This window comes from Mobula birostris, chromosome 5, assembly GCF_030028105.1.
Source record: "Mobula birostris isolate sMobBir1 chromosome 5, sMobBir1.hap1, whole genome shotgun sequence".
Taxonomy (NCBI): Eukaryota; Metazoa; Chordata; class Chondrichthyes; order Myliobatiformes; family Myliobatidae; genus Mobula; species Mobula birostris.
The window spans coordinates 9258656-9281126 of record NC_092374.1 but is presented as its reverse complement, the minus strand read 5'-3'; the positions used below and the strand labels follow the sequence as shown (position 1 = coordinate 9281126).

Below are 22471 nucleotides of genomic sequence, written 5' to 3'. Positions count from 1 at the left end.
GGTTAATGGAAATGACACGTATCACTGTAAGTTTTGAAGTACAGGACATGTGATAAGTAAATCTAAACGTTAGTGTGAATCTAATGAAGGTTAGGATCCTAAACAAGTGAACATCTGCAGATGCTGGAAATCTGAGCAACACGCACAAAATGCTGGAGGAACTCAGCAGGCCAGGCAGCATCTATGGAAAAGAGTAAACAGGCGATATCTCAGGCTGGAGACCCTTCATCAGGACTGGAGAAAAAAGATGAGAAGTCAGAGTAAGAAGGTTGGGAGAGGGGAGGAAGAAATACAAGGTGATAGGTGAAACTGGGAGAGGGGAGGGGTGAAGTAAAGAGCTGGGAAGTCGATTGGTGAAAGACATAAAGGGCTGGAGAAGGGGAAATCTAATAGGAGAGGACAGAAGACCATGGAAGAAAGAAAGGGGGAGGAGTGCCAGAGGGAGGTGATGGGCAGGTAAAGAGATAAGGTGAGAGAGGGAAATGGGATTGGTGAATGGTAAAGGAGTGGGGGGCAATTGCCGGAAGTTTGAGAAATTGATGTTCCCGCCATCAGATTGGAGGCTACCCAGATTGAATATGAGGTGTTTCTCTTCCAACCTGAGTGTGGCCTCATTGTGGCAGTAGAGGAGGCCGTGGACTGACATGCCGGAATGGGAAAGGCTAGGATCCTGTTGGACTAGATTGCAAAATAGTTACTTTCTTTGTAGTTTAATTTTCTTACACCTGTGTATTGCTTGCATTATCTCGTGTGACCGCTCACTGCACTCTTTATGAGAAAATCAAATCACATAGTACTACACTAGGTGTTAGTGGTCCTTCAGAAGCTCTAGGTATTGTAAGGAGGCAATGAATAGAAAACACACACTTCTAGAAGTAAGTTTATTTATAAAAAAAAGCAATATATACAAAATACTACATGAGCAAGTTCATATAATATTCCAACATTCTGTTTTAGATTCCAAATCTCAGATATCAAATGGAAACCAATTTCCTTTTTTGTTAGGATTAGTGAGATTCATTAGAATAGTCTTTATTACTGCTATATCTCTAACTTATTAGATCTAGTGTTACTCCCTATTTAAAGGTTTACAGACTAAGTATGTCTTTTTATTTATTCCTAGTTAGTTAGGAAACTAATTGAATTCCTATTTTTAAGTAATATGGTTAACTTCCGTTTGAGTTTGAGTTTCAGTTTCAGTTCAGTACGTCTACAAATTCAAATTCAACACCAGAATAAAAATATATATACAGCTTAAATCCTTTCGTGACAATTCTCCAACATCACAACTTTTAAACAAAGTAAATCTCATTCATTAACTTATCACAGAATTTGCAAAAGTAATCAGTTCTTCCTGAAAATTAAAATCAGATCCTTCGAATGAAAAATAAACTTATACTTCCGACCGTATTAAATCCTCAATGTCTAGAAACATTTTGTTCCCACTCTGGTTCTTCAATCTAGAGTAGCTCGCCATCTTGCTTCTTGGTTCATTGGATGAAGTTGTGGGTCAGCCACAGAAAGTCGACTCACAAAATTTATACAAAAAAAACGTGATCTACAGGGTTGCAGTCTGTTAGTTCTTAAATGCATTCTACTTTCTATTTCAAAATAACTCAGTATCACATTATTATTTCCAAACATTTTTCCGTTACGACACTACTGAACATGTTTCACACACAAATTATACACTCCGAATGGTAGAAGTGTTTTAACTCACCAAATCCCTTGCTATGATTTAATGGAAGTAATTCCCAGTTACATGGTAGAGACCGTAGACACTACTTGCTACTGATATTGTCTCGCTATAGCTGTAGCTTCAATAATCTTTTATCGCTATCACCTCTCCTCCCGGGTTTCACCCTGAGGATTTCCAATAAGTAGGGTAGAGATACTAACTACTAACTCCACTTTTAACAGTTTATATCTTTAGTTAGTTTTTATAGTTTTCCGTGTTTCTGTTGCCTGTCCACGCCTGTGTCAGCTCATTCTTGCATAGCTATTTTTTTCAAGTTCTTTTTTTTAATTTAGTTAGCCTGGTTTTCATCCCTCCACAGGTGGAGCTTGCTAACATCACATCTTTTGGGCTTAATTAACCTGGGTTACACACGCGTTTGTATTTATGTATAAGTGCCAATGTACATGTAATTGTCTGTGTGTATTTTAGTGGTTACTGTTGTGGGTATTCCATTACTAGAATAGGAGCTATTTCATTGGTTAACTGTTATCTATGGAAATTCAATGGAATTAGCACGTTGGTATAAGAAGACCAGACCACATTGGATCAATCTTTCCTTTCTGCCTTCACCTTCCCTTCCCTAGGCTCTGCTCTCGCCATTCCTCTTTCCTAATTTCATTGTTCTTAAAGTGCTTTATAAAAATGGCCATAAGCAACAGGTTTTATGCCTAATTCTTGACTTCCGAAGAACCTGGGATCAAAACCATCAAAATCCAACAATCCCTTATACCATTTTTATAGCAGTGTCTTACTGTTAAAGCAGGCCATGCTCTATTCTCACTGCTGTCATCAGGAAGAAGGTACAGGATCCTCTGGACCCACACCACCAGGTTCAGGAACAGTTATTCTCCCTCAACCATCAGGCTCTTGAACCAGAGGGGATAACTTCGCTTGCCCTATTACAGTACTGAACTATTCCTGTGAAAAGAACTGACTTTCAAGGAATCTTCATTTCATATTCTTGACATTTATTGATTATTTATTATCATTGTTATTATTTTTTTGCCTTTCTATTTGTATTGGCATAGTTTGTAGGTTTTTTTGCACATTGGTAGTTATCCCCTGTTAGGTGTGGTCTTTCAATGATTCAAAGTTCAAAGTACATATATATTATGCAACCTTGAGATTCATCTCCTAAAAAACAGCCACAAAACAAAGAAACCCAAAAGAAATCATAAAAAAGACCGTAGAACACCCAATGTGCAGAGAGAAAAAAAAAGTAACGAATCTTGCAAACAATAACTGCAGGCAAATAGCATTCTGTACTGAAGTCCTCAAGGAGAATCTGAGACCCATAGTTCAGCGTGGAGCCGAGTAAATATCACAGAGCAGTGTGCTGAACTGGCCTGTCCCTTGCCTTGGGCCCCGACACACTGACCTTTTCAATCTGGCCTGGCACCTAAGTTGATGTCCAAATATCAGGTTCAGTGAGCTCTGGGGCCTGGACCCCGCCACCTCGATTTCGCCTGTATCCGACCTTTCTGATTCGGCAGGGTGCTTAACTTGATCGATCCTCGGGTCTTCCTTGCTGTTGGCTTTCTTGTATTTGCTGTGATTGCCTGCCAGTAAAGGAAATCTCAGTGTTGTATACTGCGATGTGTATGTACTTTGATACTAAATTTACCTCGAATTTTGAACTTTGAACAAAATGTAAGCCTGTTTTCTGAAGTGTCTGTGGAGAGTGCCAGTGTTGGACATTAATGCTTTCCCTGTGAGCCTGTATGGATGAACTTAGCCATTTGAATGTTCTGCTCTTTTCTGAATGTCACTATGCCATGCATCCACTCTGAATAAACACCAGATGATAGGTAGGCATTGACCTTTTGTAAGAGTATAATTAGCTGCACGGTTCTCTCCATCCTTGAAAAATTGCTTCAGTAGTGACCTGCCCCTGCAGAGACTATTCATTTAATCAAGGAAACTCCCACCCAGTGACTTATTCCTGCTGACCCCCTTGTTCATCTAATGCATTGGGTTGGGTAGCTACCATAGTGGGTGTCCAGTCTCTCTCCTTCAGTTTTTATTGCTTAACCTGTGATGTACAGCTCTCCATCTTGCTGAAAGAGATGTCTAACATCCTCAGTTTCAGATTCAGATTCAGATTCATTTATCATGTTTACATCAAAGCATACAGTGAAATGTGTCATCTGCATTAAGGATGTGCTGGGGGCAACCTGTAAGTGTTGCTACACATTCTGGCACATCGCGAGTCCTCAATGCTCGGAGGTAGAACAATACAGAACACAGCAAGCAACAAAACAACAACAGCAAAACAAGCCCCTTTTCTCCTCCCTAACCTCCCTTGCAGAGACACACACACACACACACACACACACACACACTCACACACACACACACACACACACACACACACTCCTCCAAAATTCTTTCGAAGCTTCCAGTCAATTCATCCATTCAGGAAGGAGCATAGAGGTAGGCGTGTCGGTTTACAGCACCACTGACGGGGTTCGGTTCCATCACTCTCTGTAAGAAATTTGCATGTTTTCCCGGTGACCACAAAGAGTTTCCTCCGGGTGTTCCGGTTTTCTTCCTCATTCTAAAGATGTACAGGTTAGGGTTAGCAAATTGTTGGCGCAGGAAGCATGGCAATCCTCAGACTGTGCTGGCCATTGGTGCAGATATATGTTTCGATGCTTCAGTGTAACCGTGACATGTAAATGAAATCCGGACTCATAACGTTCAGTGACCTGCTGCTGCCTGTAAGGAACTTGGACATTCTCCCCGTGACCACGTAAGTTTCCTCTGGGTACTCCTGTTTCCTCCCACGTTCCAAAGGTGTACCAGTTGGTAGGTGAATTGGTCATTGTAAGTTGTCAAAAACAAGAGAAGGTTGGCAGGTGCTGGAAATCCAAGCAGCACACACAAAATGCTGGAGGAACTCAGCAGGCCAGGCAGCATCCCTGTGATTAGGCTAGGATTAAATCGGGGGATTGCTGGGTGGTGCAGCTCGAAGGGCCAGAAGAGCCTACGCTGTGCTGTCTGTCAGTAAATAAAATAAATCAGTCCTCCCGGCTGACAAGAATGTTGCAAGGGAGAGCCTCCCTTTCCAGTCTTGATGAACATTGACTGTTTATTCCCCTCCACAGATGCTGCTGAGTTCCTTGTGTGTGTTGTAAAGTCAGGATGATAGTCTGTGATGAACCTCTGGATCATTAGATCAGACAGACACAAAATGCCAAAGAAATTCAGTGGGTCAGGCAGGATTGATCGAAAGGAATAAAGGGTTGACATTCTGGGCCAAGGCCCATTATTAGGGCAGAACCTGAAGATACAAACTCAACATTTTAGGAACAGTTTCTTTGCCTCCACCACCAGATTTCTGAATGGTCCATGAGCCCATGAACAGTACTTCAGGTTTTGCTTTCTTTTTGCACTATTTATTTCATATATATAATTGTAACTTAAAATATTTTTATGTATTACACTGCACTGCTGCTTCAAAACAACAAATTTCATGACATCCAGTATGTCAGTGATAATAAACCTGATTCTGATTCCATTATTTCCACTGTAATATTTCTTTTTGCACGACTTGAGACAGCACTAATATACACATCCATTCTGCTGCTTTGCATGTGTTATTACAGTTATTATTGCCACGTTTACTCTGTAAGCTTCAAGTAAGTGAGGAATTTCATTGCACTCTGATGTAAGTCATATTAAACTAATCTAATCTGAAAAAAAAGATTCTGCAGATGCTGGAAATCTTAAGGAACACACACACACACACACACACACACACACACACACACACACATAAAGTGCTGGAGGAACGCAGCAGGTCAGGCGGCATCTATGAAGAGGAAGAAACAGTCGATGTCTGAACCTGGGTTGTTGAAGTTGTAGAAAGTCCGCTTGCTGCCACTGTTCTGCAAAGAAATTTCATTATCACAATAGACTACTCTGATCTGATCTGAACTCTGGAGATCCTGCAGATACTGGAATTCCAGAGTAATACACACACAAAATGCTGAGGGAACTCAGCAGATCATCTATGATGCGGAATGAAGAACAACATCTGAACCTGGGTAGTGGGAAATGTAGCAACTCTACTCACTGTGCCGCTGTCCTATGATTTCAATGAACAATCCTGAGTCCCGTGAGTGGTGAGAATTCTTCCACTGGCAAACAATAGTGCCGTTGTAACAGGTTGGAAAGAATCAGGTTTAATATCACTGGCAGACAGTATGTCATGAAATCCATTGTTTTGTGACAGCAGTACATCATAAAAAATCTATAAATTACAATAAGAAAAATATTAAATTTAATAAGGAGTGCAAAAAGAGAGCAAAAAAAGAGAAGGAAGATAGGTATTGTACATAGGTTCATTGTCCATTCAGAAATCCATGGGGACAAAACCGTTCCTGAATTTTTGAGTATGTGTCTTCAGTCTCCTGTACCTCCTCCTTGATGGTAGCAATGAGAAGAGGGCATGTCCTGGGTGATGGGAGTCCTTAAAGATGGATACTGCCTTTGTGACGCATTGCCTTGCGAAGATGTTCTTGATGCTGAGTGCTGGGGAGGTTAGTGCCCATGATGGAGCTGACTGAGTTTGCAACTTTCTGTACCTCATAGACTCATCAACGGTATGTTGGAGCACATGTGGCAGACTCTTTGCATCCTTTGCAGTGAATACAGAGGAACAGTGTTTAATTCCACTTAGAGAACTTCACCTTCTTCCTGACTAATACCCTTTCCAATTCATATGTCCTGTGTTTGAGATTCTCACTTCTGTCTGCATTTGAAATTCATTCAGTCCTGGGAGCACCACCAGAAACTGCTAACACATCTCAGCAAAAGACTCATGGGTCTCTATTATATTGGAACCAGTGTTGCTTTGTATAAATGACAAACAAAAAGAAACAAATTAAAATGTTGGCAACGTTTTGTATCCAGGAGTATTTTGGCAAGAAAAACATTAACCTTAGCGGCAGCAGCACAATTGGGCCTATGTTTCATTGTGATTGCTATTCAAAACACATTCCAAATTAAATAGCTTGTTCAGCAGCTCACAAGGATCATAGATCTGAATGTTCTCAAACAGCTGCTGAGATACCTGCCCGCCTGAGAAAGGAGTGAAATTAAACAGTAGCTGAAGAGAACCATTGTTGATCAGGCAATAAAGGCCAGTGGGTTGTCCTGAGGAGCTGTGGTAACATTAGATCTGTCTGCAAGTGCCTTTCAGCTAGTATAAAAGAAAAAGGGTTTTGTCTGTTTGTAAGGTCTGCCTAGACAATCTGCCTTTGATGTAACTAGATCATTCCATTACCAAAAGACTCAACTCCTGAGAAGTCCAAATATTTCGTCTTTTTTAAAACAAAAAGTTTATTCAAAAAAAATTCAATTAGTTGTGAGTCCTTCCTTAACAATGAAAAGAAAATGTCTTTTGGCGTTTGCCAAGCTTTCTGTAATAAAACTTTTTCCCACAGCGGATATCTAGAATTAGTGTCAATCACTGATGGTCAGAGTTTAAAGAAAGTTGTTTTTTGTAGGGCGACTTCCAACATGGACCAGGAGTGCCAGTATCCTGTTCCTAAACAAACCCCCACTGATTTTTGGCTGTCTCATCAAGAGAGGCTAGGCAGTTTCGGTCAGTGTTCATTGGAGTTCAGAAGACTGAAGGGATAGGCCAATGTTCATTGGAGTTCAGAAGACTTTATTCAAATTTATTCAGATGACCTTATTCAAACATAATTTTTATTTTATTGAGATACAGCATGTGCTTCAACCCGCGCCACCTAGCAATCCCCCAATTTAATCCTAGCCTAATCATGGGACAATTTACAATGACCAATTAACCAACCAACAGTCCTAATCAAGGATCAATTTTACTCACCATATAGATTTGCATGTATTAGGAATTTCCTGTGGTGTGTTGGTGAAGGTAAGTTACACCACAAAAAACAACATTCAACAATTATAGTTAATTATATAAAAGTAAAGAAGGTTAAAGGACGGATATGGAATAAAACATGCATAGATAGTTGAACACCAAGTGGAGAAAGGAAGAGACACCACAATCATCCTAGGAAGCTTGCTACTTTTTGCGGCAGGGAGTCCCTAATTCCTGTCACCTTCTTGTAGAGCATAGAACAGTACAGCAAAGTGTAGGCCCTTCAGCTCACAATGTTGCGCTAACCTTTTAACCTACTCCAAGATCAATCTAACCATTCCCTTCTACATAGCCTTCCATATTTCTTTGATCCACCTGCCTGCCTAAGAGTCTTTTATATGCCCCTAATGAAACTGCCCCTGGCAGGGCGTTCCAAGCACTCAGCACTCTCTGTGTAAAAGAAAACTACCTCTATTCTTCCTTCCAAACACCTTAAAATTATGCCGTCTTGAATCAGAGATATCTGCCCTGGAGAGAAGACTCTGTCCACTCTGTCTTTGCCTCTTATCATCTTGTACACCTCTCCTAAGTCACCTGTCATCCTCCTTCTCTCCAAGGAAACTATCCTTAAAACAGGGGTTCCCAACCTGGCATCTGTGGACCCTTTGGCTAATTGTAAGGCTCCATGGCCCCTGCCTTAAACCTATCAGAGAGTTGTTCAGATTTACAGCATTGAGGAAGAATACTTGGTGCATCATGTCCATGACAGAGGAGCTGATTATTACATATACAGTCTGTGGATAATTATTTATTCTGAAGACCTGTGGTGAGATGGCGATGACAGTGTCTTTGTCTGATTCTGTTAGGTCACGTTGTTTCGATCATGGGCCGTAAGAGGTCATTCCCTCTCATCAGTTCACAGGATTACTGTGCCAGGAATCAAGCAGAGAGGCAGGCTGTTAACTTTGTAGTCCAAGGTAAGAAAACAAGCTAGGCCACGTTCGCCTGTGGATGCACTAGTGTGTGATGATCGGATTGCTGCGGGCTTGTTCTTGCCGACAACATCCCAAGCATCATCAGTCTGCAGGACGTGGCGCTCAGGGACTTGGGCTAGATTATTTTTTTTGTGACTGATGTTTACTGCTGTTGTAATTATGTGTGCTATATGTGCCCGATAAAGAGGCCACTGAGCCTTTCTGCCTCTTCAGAATGGATGTGTTGTGTATTCAGAGGTGCTCTTCTGCACACCGTTGCTTTAACGCGTGGTTATCTGAGTTACTGCCAGTATGAACCAGTCTGACCATTCTCCTCAGACCTCTCTCATTAACAAGGCGTTTTCACCCACGGAACTGCCACTCACTAAATGCATTTTTTTTGTTTTTTGTACCATTCTCTGTTAACTCTAGAGACTGTTATGCGTGAAAATCCCAGGAGATAAGTGGTTTCTGAGATACTCAAACCAACCCATCTGAAACAAACAATTATTCCACAATCAAAGCCAAAGGTTCAATGGTTCCATTTAGTAACAGAGAATGTATCCAGTATACAATCTGAAATTCTTGCTCTTTGTAGACATCTGCAAAAAATGGAAGAGTACCCCAAAGACTGAGTAACCCCAAGGCTCCCTTCTTCCCCCTCCCATGCACAAGCAGAAGCAAAGCACTTAGATAAAGTCAAAGTCACTTAGATAGCCTTCCTTCCCCAGTCTGATGTTTGGTCTGAACAACAACTGAACCTCTTGACCATGTCTGCATGCTTTTATGCATTGAATTGTTGCCACGTGATTGGCTGATTAGATGTTTGCATTAACGAGCAGATGTACTGCCGTTTCAGAATTAGAATCAGGGTTTAATATCACCAGCAAGTGTCATGAAATGTGTTGTTTTTGTAGCAGCAGTACATTGCAAAACATAATAGTCACAAAAAAGTGTGAATTACAGAAAGTATTCAGTCCTGTCCCAAGTCAAGACTTCCCTTTTACAAGGTTGCCCCAGTGTCGTGGAAGGAGAGGAACTGAGGCCTTACGCCAAACGCAAGACAGAACTCAGTCTGCAGGATGGCTGCATTTTCTGGGGGGTGAGGGTCATCGTGCCTCCCCCTGGCCATTCACAGATTGTGGAGGAAATTCATGAGACTCATCCAGGGGTGTCTCGAATGAAAAGCCTTGCAAGATCCTATGTCTGGTGGCCAAGAATGGATCAGGATCTGGTGAACAAGGTAAAATCATGCACGCAATGTCAGACTAATCAGAATATGCCACCACCAGCTCCTTTGCACCCATGGGATTGGCCAGACCACCCCTGGTCTAGGCTACATTTGGACTTTGCTGGCCCCTTTATGGGGCAGATGTTTCTTGTAATGGTAGATGCGCATTCTAAATGGATGGAAGCTCACATCATGAGCGACATCACAGCCCCCTCAACCATAGACAAAATCAAGCAAGTGTTTGCAGTCCACAGGCTGCCTGACACTCTGGTCACTGATAATGGCCCGACGTTCACCAGTGAGCTGCTCAGTGAGTTCATGCAGCAGAATGGCATTCATCACATTTGGATGGCCCCTTTCCACCCAGCCTCCAATGGTTTGGCTGAGTGGGCTGTTCAGACTGTGAAGGAAGGCCTGAAGCGGATGACAGGGGACTCTCTTAGCATTCGGCTTTCACGTTCCTGTTTAAATACCGCCTCACGCCACAGACTACAACTGCCCACACTCCAGCAGAGATGCTGATGGGGCGTAGGCCCAAGTCAAGATTGGACCTGCTGTGCCCGGACATGAAGGCAAAAGTGGAGAGAAAGCAGGAAAAGCAGAAGGAGGGACATGATCAACATGCGCAAGAGAGACAGTTAAAATGGCTGCCCGGGGTTATTCTTAAGCAGAGCGGTCCCATCTCCTATGTTGTTAAGCTGACTGATGGACGTGTTTTCCGCAGACATCAGGACCATGTGCGCCTGTGTCATGATACCAGCTCAGAGGCAGATAGTTCCATGGAGTTTCCATTTGTGAGACCAACTACTGTGGGAGCATGTCCACCAGTACCTTTGCCAGAGAGAGAGACACTGGCAGAGGGGTCAGGGTCCCCTGAAGAGTATGGATATTCTCACGCAGACACATAGACCCTTCTCATGCCCCCAACACCAGATCCACCCAAAACACCATCACCAGCGGTGCCTGCTGGGTCACTGGGGGTAGTGTGCAGATCGCAGTGCCCTCACAAACCTCCTCACAGACTGAATCTTTGACTGGACAGATGTTAGATTGAATGTTAAATCTGTCATGTTTTTCAGGTGTTTTTGAGTTGGTAAACTAGTATAAGTTTTAGGGGTATGCAAGCCAATGACATCGCTATGTTTATTTCTCAGTTGTTTACATTTGGGGAGATTGGATTTTAAACGGGGAGAAGTGTTGTAGTGTGAGCATTATTAAAAGTAAGATAATACTAATCAGGAAGGGGGTTTTAAAGAGTGGCTGGTTCCGAGGTTGGCGGGGTTTTACTTCCATTCTTTTTAATTCCGGTGTGCATTGTATATAGTTTCTCTGCCATGCCATACGAGTTAGTGAAAGCCTCTGTGTGTATATATATATATATCGGTTTTGCTGTTCTGGATAAAGTCGTTCTTTTGGACATGAAATTGTCGAGTGGTCCTTTCCAAAGTAGAAGTTACCACAGTAGAGATGAGGTTGATCTTGGAAAAGTTGCAGCAAAACTGGACTGTTTCACGCCATTTTCAGATGATAAATCATCGGGCAACGTCATCACAGGGGTTTATACAAATGAGGATGTCAATGTACATGACCTGTTCGCAATAGGAAATGACATAGTTAGGAAGATGGACAGACACTCTGTTTTCTCGTATTCGCACAAAAGGAGTTCGAAGGTCAGGACACTAGCATCCAGTAAGACAGTCAAAGTTGCTGAAGACCGTACCATAGATCCAGTGTTGTTATTCCAGAGGTTCCTAGTTGTGTCACAGACAGGTGATCTCTGGCTAGACAAATTGATGAGCTACGAACTCTGTCCATATCCGATGTCTTTGTTTGAAGCAAAGAACATCTTGCGCCAGCCGGATAAGCCACAACTGGCAGAAGCAATAAAGAACTATGTCACCTCCAAATCGGACAATGCTGTCACACAGACGGTCCCAGTGACAGATCACTATGTTCTAGATGGGGGATCATTTCTGCACCGCTTAAAATGGATGGAGAGGTACACCTACAGTTCAACTGCAGATGACTACGCCTCATTCACTGTCAAACACTATGCCAGAGCCACTGTAGTGTTTGGTGGTTATGGGGTTGGGCCAAGCATAAAGGGCTGTACTCATCAGCATCGAAGTAGAAATTTGAATGTGAACAAGGTGAACATTACAGGGACGACAAAACTTGTTGGAAAAAAGGAGGATTTCTTGTCGAATGAGGCAAACAAGCAGGTAATTATCCAGCTCATCATGGAACGTTTGCAACAGAGAGGCTGCGAAGTGATTCAAGCTGAAGGAGATGCCAACGCTGAGATCGCAAAAGCAGCCGTCACAATGTCTGCTTTCAAATCTACCACCCACTTTGGAGAAGACACAGATCTCCTCGTACTCTTTCTCTACCATGTAGTGGTAACAAACTGCACTGAATCCATTTCCGCTCGGACAAGGCGAAATCAAATGCCTGTAATATCAAGGTCCTTAAGCAGATACTCGGAGAAGCAGCCTGTAATGATCTATTGTTTCTCCATGCCTTTACTGGATGCGACTCAACGTCCAGAGTATTTGGGATTGGAAAGAAGTCAGGGTTCCAAAGAATCATCAAGGAAGAAATGGGAATCAGAGACTTCGAAAGGGTTCTGTTCACCAAGGCAAAGTCAGGATGTTGTGGAAACCAATGGCTGTCGGGCAATGGTGGCGTTGTTCAATGGAAATCAGAACGACTCCCTGGCATCTATCAGATACAATATGCTCTGTAAGAAAGTTACAAGAGCTAAAACTTTCGTCACGCCTGAAAGACTGCCACCAACCACCTCGGCCTGTAAATTTCACTCCCTGCGTACTTACTACCAGGTTATGGAGTGGATGGGCTGTAGTGATGAAATGGAGCCGTCTGCGTGGGGATGGAGGGTAGAAGGGGAAAAATTCGTTCCGGTGATGACAGACAAAAGGCTTGCTCCAGAGGTACTTATTCAGATGATTCACTGCAACTGTTCGGGAGGGTGCAATATGCTAAAGTGTACCTGCAGAAAGCATGGGCTGGAATGCACCAGCGCATGTGGGCACTGCCAAGATGGCAACTGTGACAATATGACAAACGAGCCAGTGGTAGAAGAGGATGATGAACAAGACTGCATCTAAGAAGCCGTAAGGTAGCATATTATGTGTCATGATGTCGGTACTTAATACCAGAGTTGTCCCTTAATTACATCACTGGTGACATCATGACGTCAGTACAAATGCAACTTTCGTTCCAGGAACTACTGTTATTTGAAAAACATTGGTGAAAAGAGCATTCATTAAAACATCAGGTTAAAAATAACTTGCAATTTGATGGTTATCAGTCAGATTTTTGACGTTTTTCTGCTGGTGGCCATCTTGTTTTTTGATGTCATTTTTGGAGACTTTTCCGTGTGTCAAAATTGTCCAACTTTTGATATGTTGTTCTCCACATCGAATAGTACAATAAGCGATCATAAAATGTTTTTTTGCAATTTTTTTGGGGTTAGGTGGTATATTGACGCGCCTAAAGAGTCCACCTCATCGTACAAAAGGTCCGTCCAACTGTTTGATATCAGTGGGATAGAAACTGTCTTTGAGCTTGGTGATATGTGCTTTCAGGCTTTTGTACCTTCTGCCCAATGGGAGAGAGGGGGAAGAGACAGTCTCTGGGATGGGTGAGGTCTTTGGTTACGCTGGCTGCTTTACTGAGACAACAATACATATAGGCACAGTCCAAGGAGAAACTGATCTGATTTGTCTTGACAGGACAAGCAGGGTTAAGTTAAAAGTGGTAATTATCTCAATATTTTGAATATTCTGTGGAGAAATCTCTGTGATATTTCTATCATTTTATTCCGACAATAAAATATTACAGATATTAGGATGGCAAAGTTCGAAGTTCAAAGTAAATATATTATCAAAGTACATGTACATCACCATATACAACTTTGAGATTCATTTTCTTGTGGGTGTACTTAACAGCTTTAGAATAATATCTATAACAGAATCAATGAAAGGCTGTCCAACGTTAGCCAGAGTGCAGAAGACAACAAACTGTGCAGATGCAAATACGAATAAATAGCAATAAATAACGAGAACATGAGATGAAGAGTCCTTGAAAGTGAGTTAATTGGTTGTGGGAACATTTCAATGATGGGTCAACTGAAATTGAGTGTAGTTAGCCTGATAGTTGAGGGGTAGCAACTGTCCCTGAACCTGGTGGTGCGAGTCCTGAGGCTCTTATTCCTTCTACCTGATGGCAGCAGCAAGAAGAGAGCATGACCCGAGTGGTGAGGATCTCTGATGATGGATGCTGCTTTCCTACGACAACTTTTTATGTAGATGTGCTCAATGATTGGGAGGACTTTACCCATGTTGTACTGGGCTAAATCCACTACATTTTGTAGGATTTTCTGTTCAAGGCAACTCTAACCTTCAGCAATCTATTATATTAGAACTCTTCTAGTAGTAAGAATTACTTAACAAGTTCCTTTGTGCATGTTCTGGAGTAATGGTACATAGTAAATACTAACTTTAACAGCAACCAGTCTTCAGACCTGAACATGGATTGTAGATTGAATTTAAAATGCAGCTCTGAACAGTGACCTTCCATTGGACTGCAATAGCCTGCATATGCATGAATGCCGCCTAGAGTCGGTGGGAATTTGGGTGTCTGGAATGCAGGTGTGAAGAAGGAGGTGTTTGAAAACTATATGTAATTCAAAGGAAATGTAACTACAGAATTGTACCTTTGATCTTTAGCATATAAAAATGTCATGTGATAGTGGGCCAAGCAGGCCTCTTCCAAGAGAGTCTCAATATGATGCCTGTTGCTTGTTTTTGCTGAAAGTAACACTTCTATATCCACTAGCTTCAGCGTCTCTCCAGTGACTCTGTTCACATCACAACAGTGCTTATTTCCATGGAAGAGAGAACACTTTCACACTAGGTGTGTTAATGCCAGTGTGAAAATAATAATCAGAGTGGCTTCACTCAAACCAACTCAATGTTTCGCCAATGGTAGCAGCAGTAGTGATTTCCAGGTCGGTAGTCCAAAGCAGAGCACCATCGATGCACGATGAAAAATATTGAATCTGGATACCTCAGTTCTTGTTATGGCAACTGCTCTGCCCATGACCATAAGAAACTGAAGAGAGAGTTGTGGACACAGCTCAGCACAACCCAGGAACCACCCCCTCCCCCCTCCAGACTCTACCTATACTTTTCCTTGCATTGGTAAAACAGCCAACATAATCAAAGACGCTACCCACCCTGGGCTTTGTCTCTTCATTCCCCACTCCCATCAGACAGAAGATCCAAATGCAGGAAGGCATGTACCACCAGGCTCAAAGACAGCTTCTAACCCTCACTTATAAGACTATTGAACAGTCCCTAGTACAATAAGATAAACTCTTTACCGCACAATTTACTTCGTTGAGATGTTCCAATTTATCACATACCTGCACTGCACTTTCTCTGTAACTGTAACACTTTGTTCTGCATTCTGTTATTGTTTTCCCCTGTACTATCTCAATGCACTATGAAATTTAATTATCTGTATGGAGATGTACAAAACAAAGTTAAAGGCAAAGTGAAATTATTATCAAAGGACATATACTACCATGAGATTCATTTTCTTGCAGGCATTTACAGGAAAATAAAACTACCTCAAATTTCAAAGTAAATTTATTTTCAAAGTACATATATGTCACCATATACAACACTGAGATTAATTTTCTTGAGGGTATTTGCTGTAAGTTCCCACCGCTGCCTGTAAAGAGGTTGTACGTTCTCCCTATGACTGCATGGGTTTCCTCCGGGTGCTCCGGTTTCCTCCCACATTCCAAAGGCATACCGGTTGGTCGGTTCAATGGTCATTGTAAATTGTCCCGTGATTAGGCCAGGGTTAAATTGGGATTATTGGGTGGCGTGACTCGAAGGGCCGGAAGGGCCTGTTCTGTGCTGTCACAATTAAAAACAAAATTCAGTGATCTGAACATAAGACCATAAGACAAAGGAGCAGAAGTTAGCCATTCGGCCCATCGAGTCTGCTCTGCCATTTTATCATGAGCTGATCCATTCTCCCATTTATTCCCACTCCCTCACCTTCTCACCATAACCTTTGATGCCCTGGCTACTCAGATACCTATCAATCTCTGCCTTAAATACACCCAATGACTTGGTCTCCACTGTTGCCTGTGGCAACAAATTCCATAGATTCACCACCCTCTGGCTAAAAAAATTGCTTCGCATCTCTGTCCTGAATGGGCGCTCTTCAATCCTTAAGTCATGCCCTCTTGTACTAGACTCCCCCATCATGGGAAACAACTTTGCCACATCCACTCTGTCCATGTCTTTCAACATTCGAAATGTTTCTATGAGGACCCCCCTCATTCTTCTAAACTCCAAGGAATACAGTCCAAGAGCAGACAAACGGTCTTCATATGTTAATCCTCTCATTCCTGGACTCATTCTAGTGAATCTTCTCTGTACCCTTTCCAACATCAGCACATCCTTTCTTAAATAAGGAGCCCAAAACTGCCCACAATACTCCAAGTGAGGTCTTACCAGCGCCTTATAGAGCCCTCAACATCACATCCCTGCTCCTATACTCTACTCCTCTAGAAATGAATGCCAACATTGCATTCGCCTTCTTCACCACCGACTCAACCTGGAGGTTAACCTTAAGGGTATCCTGTACGAGGACTCCCAAGTCCCTTTGCATCTCAGAACTTTGAATTCTCTCCTCATTTCATAGTCTGCCTGTTTATTTCTTCTGCCATTAACTGTATTTTCTCTCTCCACCTGCAGAGTATTTTGCACATTTTTGGTTCTGTGTAGATTTCTGGTTGCTAGGTTCACTGGTCATTGTAAATTGTTCCATGATTAGACTACGGTTAACTTGGGGGATTGCTGGGTGGCAGGGCTTGAAGGGCTGGAAGAACCTACTCTGCACAGTATCTGAATAAATAAACAAGTACGAAGAAACAAGAAGAAAACTACACACAAACATGTGACATGTGTCACAGGTAAGAAACATGTGATTGTACATGTGACCATAACAAACTGATTAACCAATTTGCAGCGGAGATTGCCTGGTTGTGTAGCCGCCGATTTGTACACTAACACTGGTTTCCATGTGTCATGGCTTATACAGGTTCTGCAGCCGACATATGTAAGATGGCAATGATTAAGATTTTCACCAGAGTTGCCGCATCCTCCTCTCTTACAGCAAGGTAGGGATCCTCACCGTGTCTGTGGACCTGTTTTATTCCTACCGTTGTAACAAAATTCAAAGCACGTGTCAGCAATGATGTAGAGACAGTGTAAGGAAGAGTTACCAGATTGCCTGAAGCCCGCTGTGCAGAGCAGTTGTCCACAAGACAGCTCTAGGCGCGGAGGTCTGCCCTGGGGTCTGTGTGGGTGACAGTAGTGTAAATTGGCAAAAAGGTGAACATGGATGTATTGGGCCAAAGGGTCCATTTCTGTGACTCTGTTACCAAGACGCCTGTTTAGCACACTCCACAGAGAACACAGTTTCCACGGTGAATAGAAAATCATATCTGAGTGGGTGGGTGGGAGGGAGGAAAGGGTGTTGCTGGTGTTGTGTTGTTGGTGTTGCTTGTGTTGAACACGTGGGCATCCGGGCACATGGATGAGTGGTGATGCTCGCAGGCTTTCCCCAGCACAGCACATCCTTAGGTTGTGTTGCTTGTTAGCACATACATTGTATTTCAACTCTGAAGTTCACACTCAGTGGCCACTTCATTAGGAACACATGTACACCTGCTTGTTAATGCAAATATCTAATCAGCCAAACATGTGGCAGCAACTCTGCATAAAAGCATGCAAACATGGTCAAGAGGTTCAGCTGTTGTCCTAACATCACAATGGGGAAGAAATGTTATCTAACTGACTTTGACCATGGAATGATTATTGGTGCCAGACAGGTCGGTTTGAGACCTCAGAAACTGCTGATCTCCTGGGATTTTCACACTCAACAGTCTCTAGAGTTTACAGACAATAGTGATGAAAACAAATAAGAAACATCAAGTAAGCAGCAGTTCTGTGGGGTGAAAATGCCTTGTTAATGAGAGAGGTCAGAGGACAATGGCCAGACTGGTTCAAGCGGACAGGAAGGCGACAGTAACTCAAATAACCACACGTTACAATAATGGTGTGCAGAAGAGCGTCTCTGAATGCACATCACATTGAGCAACAAACATAAAATGCTGGAGGAACTCAGCAGGCCAGGCAGCATCTATGGAAAAAAATACAGTCAACATTTCGGGCCAAAACCCTTTGGCAAGACTGGAGAAGAAAAGCTGAGGAGTAGATTTAAAAGCTGGAAGGAGGGGAGAGAGAACCGTCATGTGATAGGTGAAACCAGGATGGGGAGGGATGAAGTAAAGAGCAGGGAAGTTGATTGGTGAGATGAGGTGAGAGAGGGAAAAGGGGATGGGTAATGGAGAAGGGGGGAAGATGTTGTGGGGCATTACCAGAAGTTTGAGAAATCGATGTTCATGTCATCAGGTTGGAGGTTACCCAAACGAAATATAACGCATTGTTCCTGCAACCTAAATGTGGCCTCATCACGACAGTGAAGGAAGCCATGGATGGACATATCGGAATTGGAATGGGAAGTGGAATTAAAATGGGTGGCCACTGGGAGATCCTGCTGTTCTGGCAGTTGGAGTGTAGATGCTCATTGAAGTGGTCTCCCAATCTACTTTGGGTCTCACCAATGTACAGGAGGTCACATCAGGAGCACCGAGCACAGTATATGACCCCAACAGACACACAGGTGAAGTGTCACCTCACCTGGAAGGACTGTTTAGGGCCCCGGATGGTAGTGAGGGAGGAGGTGTAGGGGCAGGTGTAGCATTTGTTCTGTTTGCAAGGATAAGTGCTAGGAGGGAGATCAGTGGGGAGGGACGAATGGATAGGAGAGTGATCCCTGCAGAAACAGAAAGTTGGGGGGAGGGAAAGATGTGATCGGTGGTGGGATCCCGTTGGAGGTGGCGGAAGTTTTGGAGAATTATATGCTGGATGCAGAGGCTGGTGGGTGGTAGGTGAGGACAGGAGGAACCCTATCCCTGGTAGAGTGGGGGGAGGATGGGGTAGGAGCAGATGTCTGTGAAATGGAAGAGATGTGGTTGAGGGATTGAGGGCAGAAGTTATAGTAGAGACTTTGTTGATAATTTACCAAAATTCTCTGGACTCTGGGCAGGTCCCAGTGGATTGGAACTGTCACACCACTGTTCAAAAAAGGATGTAGGTAAAAGGCAGGTAACTGTAGGCCAGTTAGTTTAACATTTGAAATTAGGAAAATGCTTGAAGCTGTCATTAGAGAAGAAATAACGAGGCATCTGGAAAGAAATGGATCCATCAGGCAGATGCAGTTGGATTCAGCTTAGGCAGGTCCTGTTTGACAAACTTACTAGAGTTCTTTGAGGATATAATGAGCGCAGTGAATAGAGGGGAACAGATGGACATTATCTGCTTGGATTTCCAGATAAGGCTTATCCATATGATAAGGATGCATAGAGTTGGGGGTGATGTATTAGCATGGATAGAGGATTGGTTAACTAATAGAAAGCAGGGAGTTAGGATACATGGGTGTTACTCTGGTTGTCAATCAGTGGTGAGCGATGTGCCGCAGGGGTCAGTGCTGGGCCCGCAACTGTTCACGATATACATTAACGATCTGGATGAGGGGATCAAGTGTCGTGTATCTACGTTTGCTGATGATACTAAATTGAGTGGAAACGCAAATTGTGCAGAAGATATGGAGAGTCTGCAGAGAGATATAGATAGGTTAAGTGAGTGGGCAAGGGACTGGCAGATGTTGGTAAATGCAAGGTCATCCACTCTGGAAGGAAAAATGAAAGAGCAGATTATTATTTAAATGGTAAAAAATTGCAGCATGCTGCTATGCAGAGGGACTTGGGAGTGCTTGTGCATGAATCACAAAAGGTTGGTTTGCAGGTGCAGCAGGCTATCAAGAAGGCAAATGGGATGTTGGCCTTCATTGCTAGAGGTATTGGATTTAAGAGGGAGGTTATGCTGCAACTATACAGGGTACTGGTGAGGCCGCACCTGGAGTACTGTGTGCAGTTCTGGTCTCCTTACTTGAGGAAGGATATACTGGCTTTGGAAGTGGTGCAGAGGAGGTTCACCAGATTAATTCCAGAGATGAGGGGGTTAGACTATGAGGAGAGATTGAGTCACCTGGGACTGTACTCGCTGGAGTTCAGAAGAATGAGAGGAGATCTTGTAGAAACATATAAAATTATGAAAGGGATAGATAAGATAGAGGCAGGAAAGTTGTTTCCACTGGTCGGTGAGACTAGAACTAGGGGACATAGCCTAAAGATTCGGGGGAGTAAATTTAGGATGGAGATGAGGAGGCATTACTTTTTGCATAGGGTGGTGAATCTGTGGAATTCTCTGCCCAATGAAGCAGTGGAGGCTACCTCAGTAAATAAATTTAAGACAAGGTTTGATAGATTTTTGCATTGTAGGGGAATTAAGGGTTCTGGGGAATAGGCAGGTAGGTGGAGATGAATCCATGGCCAGATCAGCCATGATCTTGTTGAATGGCGGAGCAGGCTCGATGGGCCAGATGGCTACTCCTGCTCCTATTTCTTATGTTTTTATGTTCTTATGAAAGGCAGGGGAGAAGTGGGGTGAGGGTAATTTCTGGAAGTTTGAGACATTGATGTTTGAAGATCTTTTGAAAATATATTAAAAATAATACTTATGCATTATTTTCCCACTTCACCAATTATTTTAGGGTATTTCCTAACCTGTGCCACAGATACCATTTTGTGATATAATTTCATTCCTTACCTCAGTTACTTGCAACTTGGTACGGGTTACTGCATTCTCCAGGATGCAGATGGGTGCCCACGAGGCTGTCTATCATTTTAATTCACCTCCCCACCCCTGCCCTTTGGCCTTTTAACTGTTTTTTAACAAACGTTTATTCACCAACAAAACACAAATCAAGGTTTCATTAACTATTAACACAAGAGATTCTCCAGAGCAACACACACAAAATGCTGGAGGAACTCAGCAGGGCAGGCAGCATCTATGGAAAGGAATAAACGATCAACGTTTAAGGCTGAGACCGTTCATCAGGACTGGAAAGGAAGGGGGCAGAAGCCAGAATAAGAAGTGGGGGATGGTGGGGAAGGAATGAGTACGAGCTGGCAGGTGATAGGTGAGACCAGGTGAAGGGGAAGATGGGTGGATGCTGAAGTCACAAACTTTACTGTTTTAAATTAAAATACAATTATTAGTATCTACAACGTATTTGAGCCCCTGAGGGCCCCACCGTTCTTGGGAATCCCCTATTGCGCCCATAGAGACCATGTGCTCCTTCCCAAAGACACCAGTGCATGGTCCTAACCCCTGACTGCCCCCTGCCTGGACCTGTGTTCCACCTGTCAGCAATGAGTCGGCATACAGAGAGGAGACAGAGAGACTTGTCAAATGGTGTGAGAGAACAACTTGACTCTCATCATGGACAAGACAAAAGAAGTAATTGTGGAGGCACAGATCAACCACTCTCCATTGTACATCAATGGCTCTGCTGAGGAGAGAGGGAAAAGCACGAAGTTCCTTGGTGTGCACATAACAGGCGATCTAACCAGGACCCACAACACCTCCTCACGGGTCAATAAGGCGCAGCTGCATCTACATTTTCTGAGAAGACTGAGGTGTGCAAGGCTCCCCACCGCATTTTAACAACTTTCTACAAGAGCACCATCAAGATTGTCCTGTCTGGCTGCATCATTGTGTGGTACGGAAGCTGCAAGGCATCAGACCGGAAGTCCCTACAGAGGACAGTAAAAACTGCGGAGAGGATCACCAGGATCTCCCTACCCCCATTTGTAATACTTACTGGGAGGTTTCTTATGTTCTTATAAATATATTTAAGACAAGGTTTGATAGATATTTGCATTGTAGAGGAATTAAAGGTTATGGGGAAAAGGCAGGTAGGTGGAGATGAGTCCATGGTCAGGTCAGCCATGATCTTATTGAATGGTGGAGCAGGCTCAATGGGCCCGATGGCTACTCCTGCTCCTATTTCTTATGTTCCTATCTTCATATGTTTTATATCAAGGGCCCAAGGCATTGTTGAGGATCCCTACCACCCATACCACAATCTCTTTGACCCGCTAAGATCAGGAAGGAGGTTCTAGGACTGCTTGACTGGGTAACAGCTTCTTCCCTCAGTCTGTGAGACTGAACACGCTGCCACCACCAAGCTCTTGTCACTAGGGCAGTGAGCTGTTGAATGTTTACCTGTGCTGTACTTTACTACATGCATTTGAGTTATATTTTATTAACTTATTAAGGTATAATATTTTGCTTTATGTGTTGTGTGTGATACATGTTGTGTGAGTGCACTGTTGTCCGGAGGAATGTTGTTTCATTTGGTTGTGTATGTGTGCAAGCAGATGACAATGAACTTGAATGGCCAGTTTGGCTAGGCCTCGGAGCAGACTGACCAGGAGATCCCACGAGTGGCCCTCTCCCCTCCGTAACAAGTGACCGTAGATCAGGAGCATGGATTTGAAGTGTAACCGAAACATGAGAATAACCCCATCAGAGATTCAAATAGAGGTTGCAGCTTCCCATACTCCATGTACACATTGTGCCCTGGCTCCCTTCCCT

General features: G+C 43.2%; 1 protein-coding gene across 1 annotated transcript in view; it reads left to right on the top strand.

Annotated features, from left to right (window-relative positions):
- Positions 1-22471, top strand: part of poln (polymerase (DNA directed) nu) — a 247595-nt gene that overhangs the window by 194132 nt on the left and 30992 nt on the right. Inside the window, exons 16-17 of the mRNA XM_072257436.1 lie at positions 8459-8569; positions 16944-17022. Coding sequence (XP_072113537.1) covers positions 8459-8569; positions 16944-17022 — 190 coding nt within the window. The remainder of the gene's footprint in view (positions 1-8458; positions 8570-16943; positions 17023-22471) is intronic.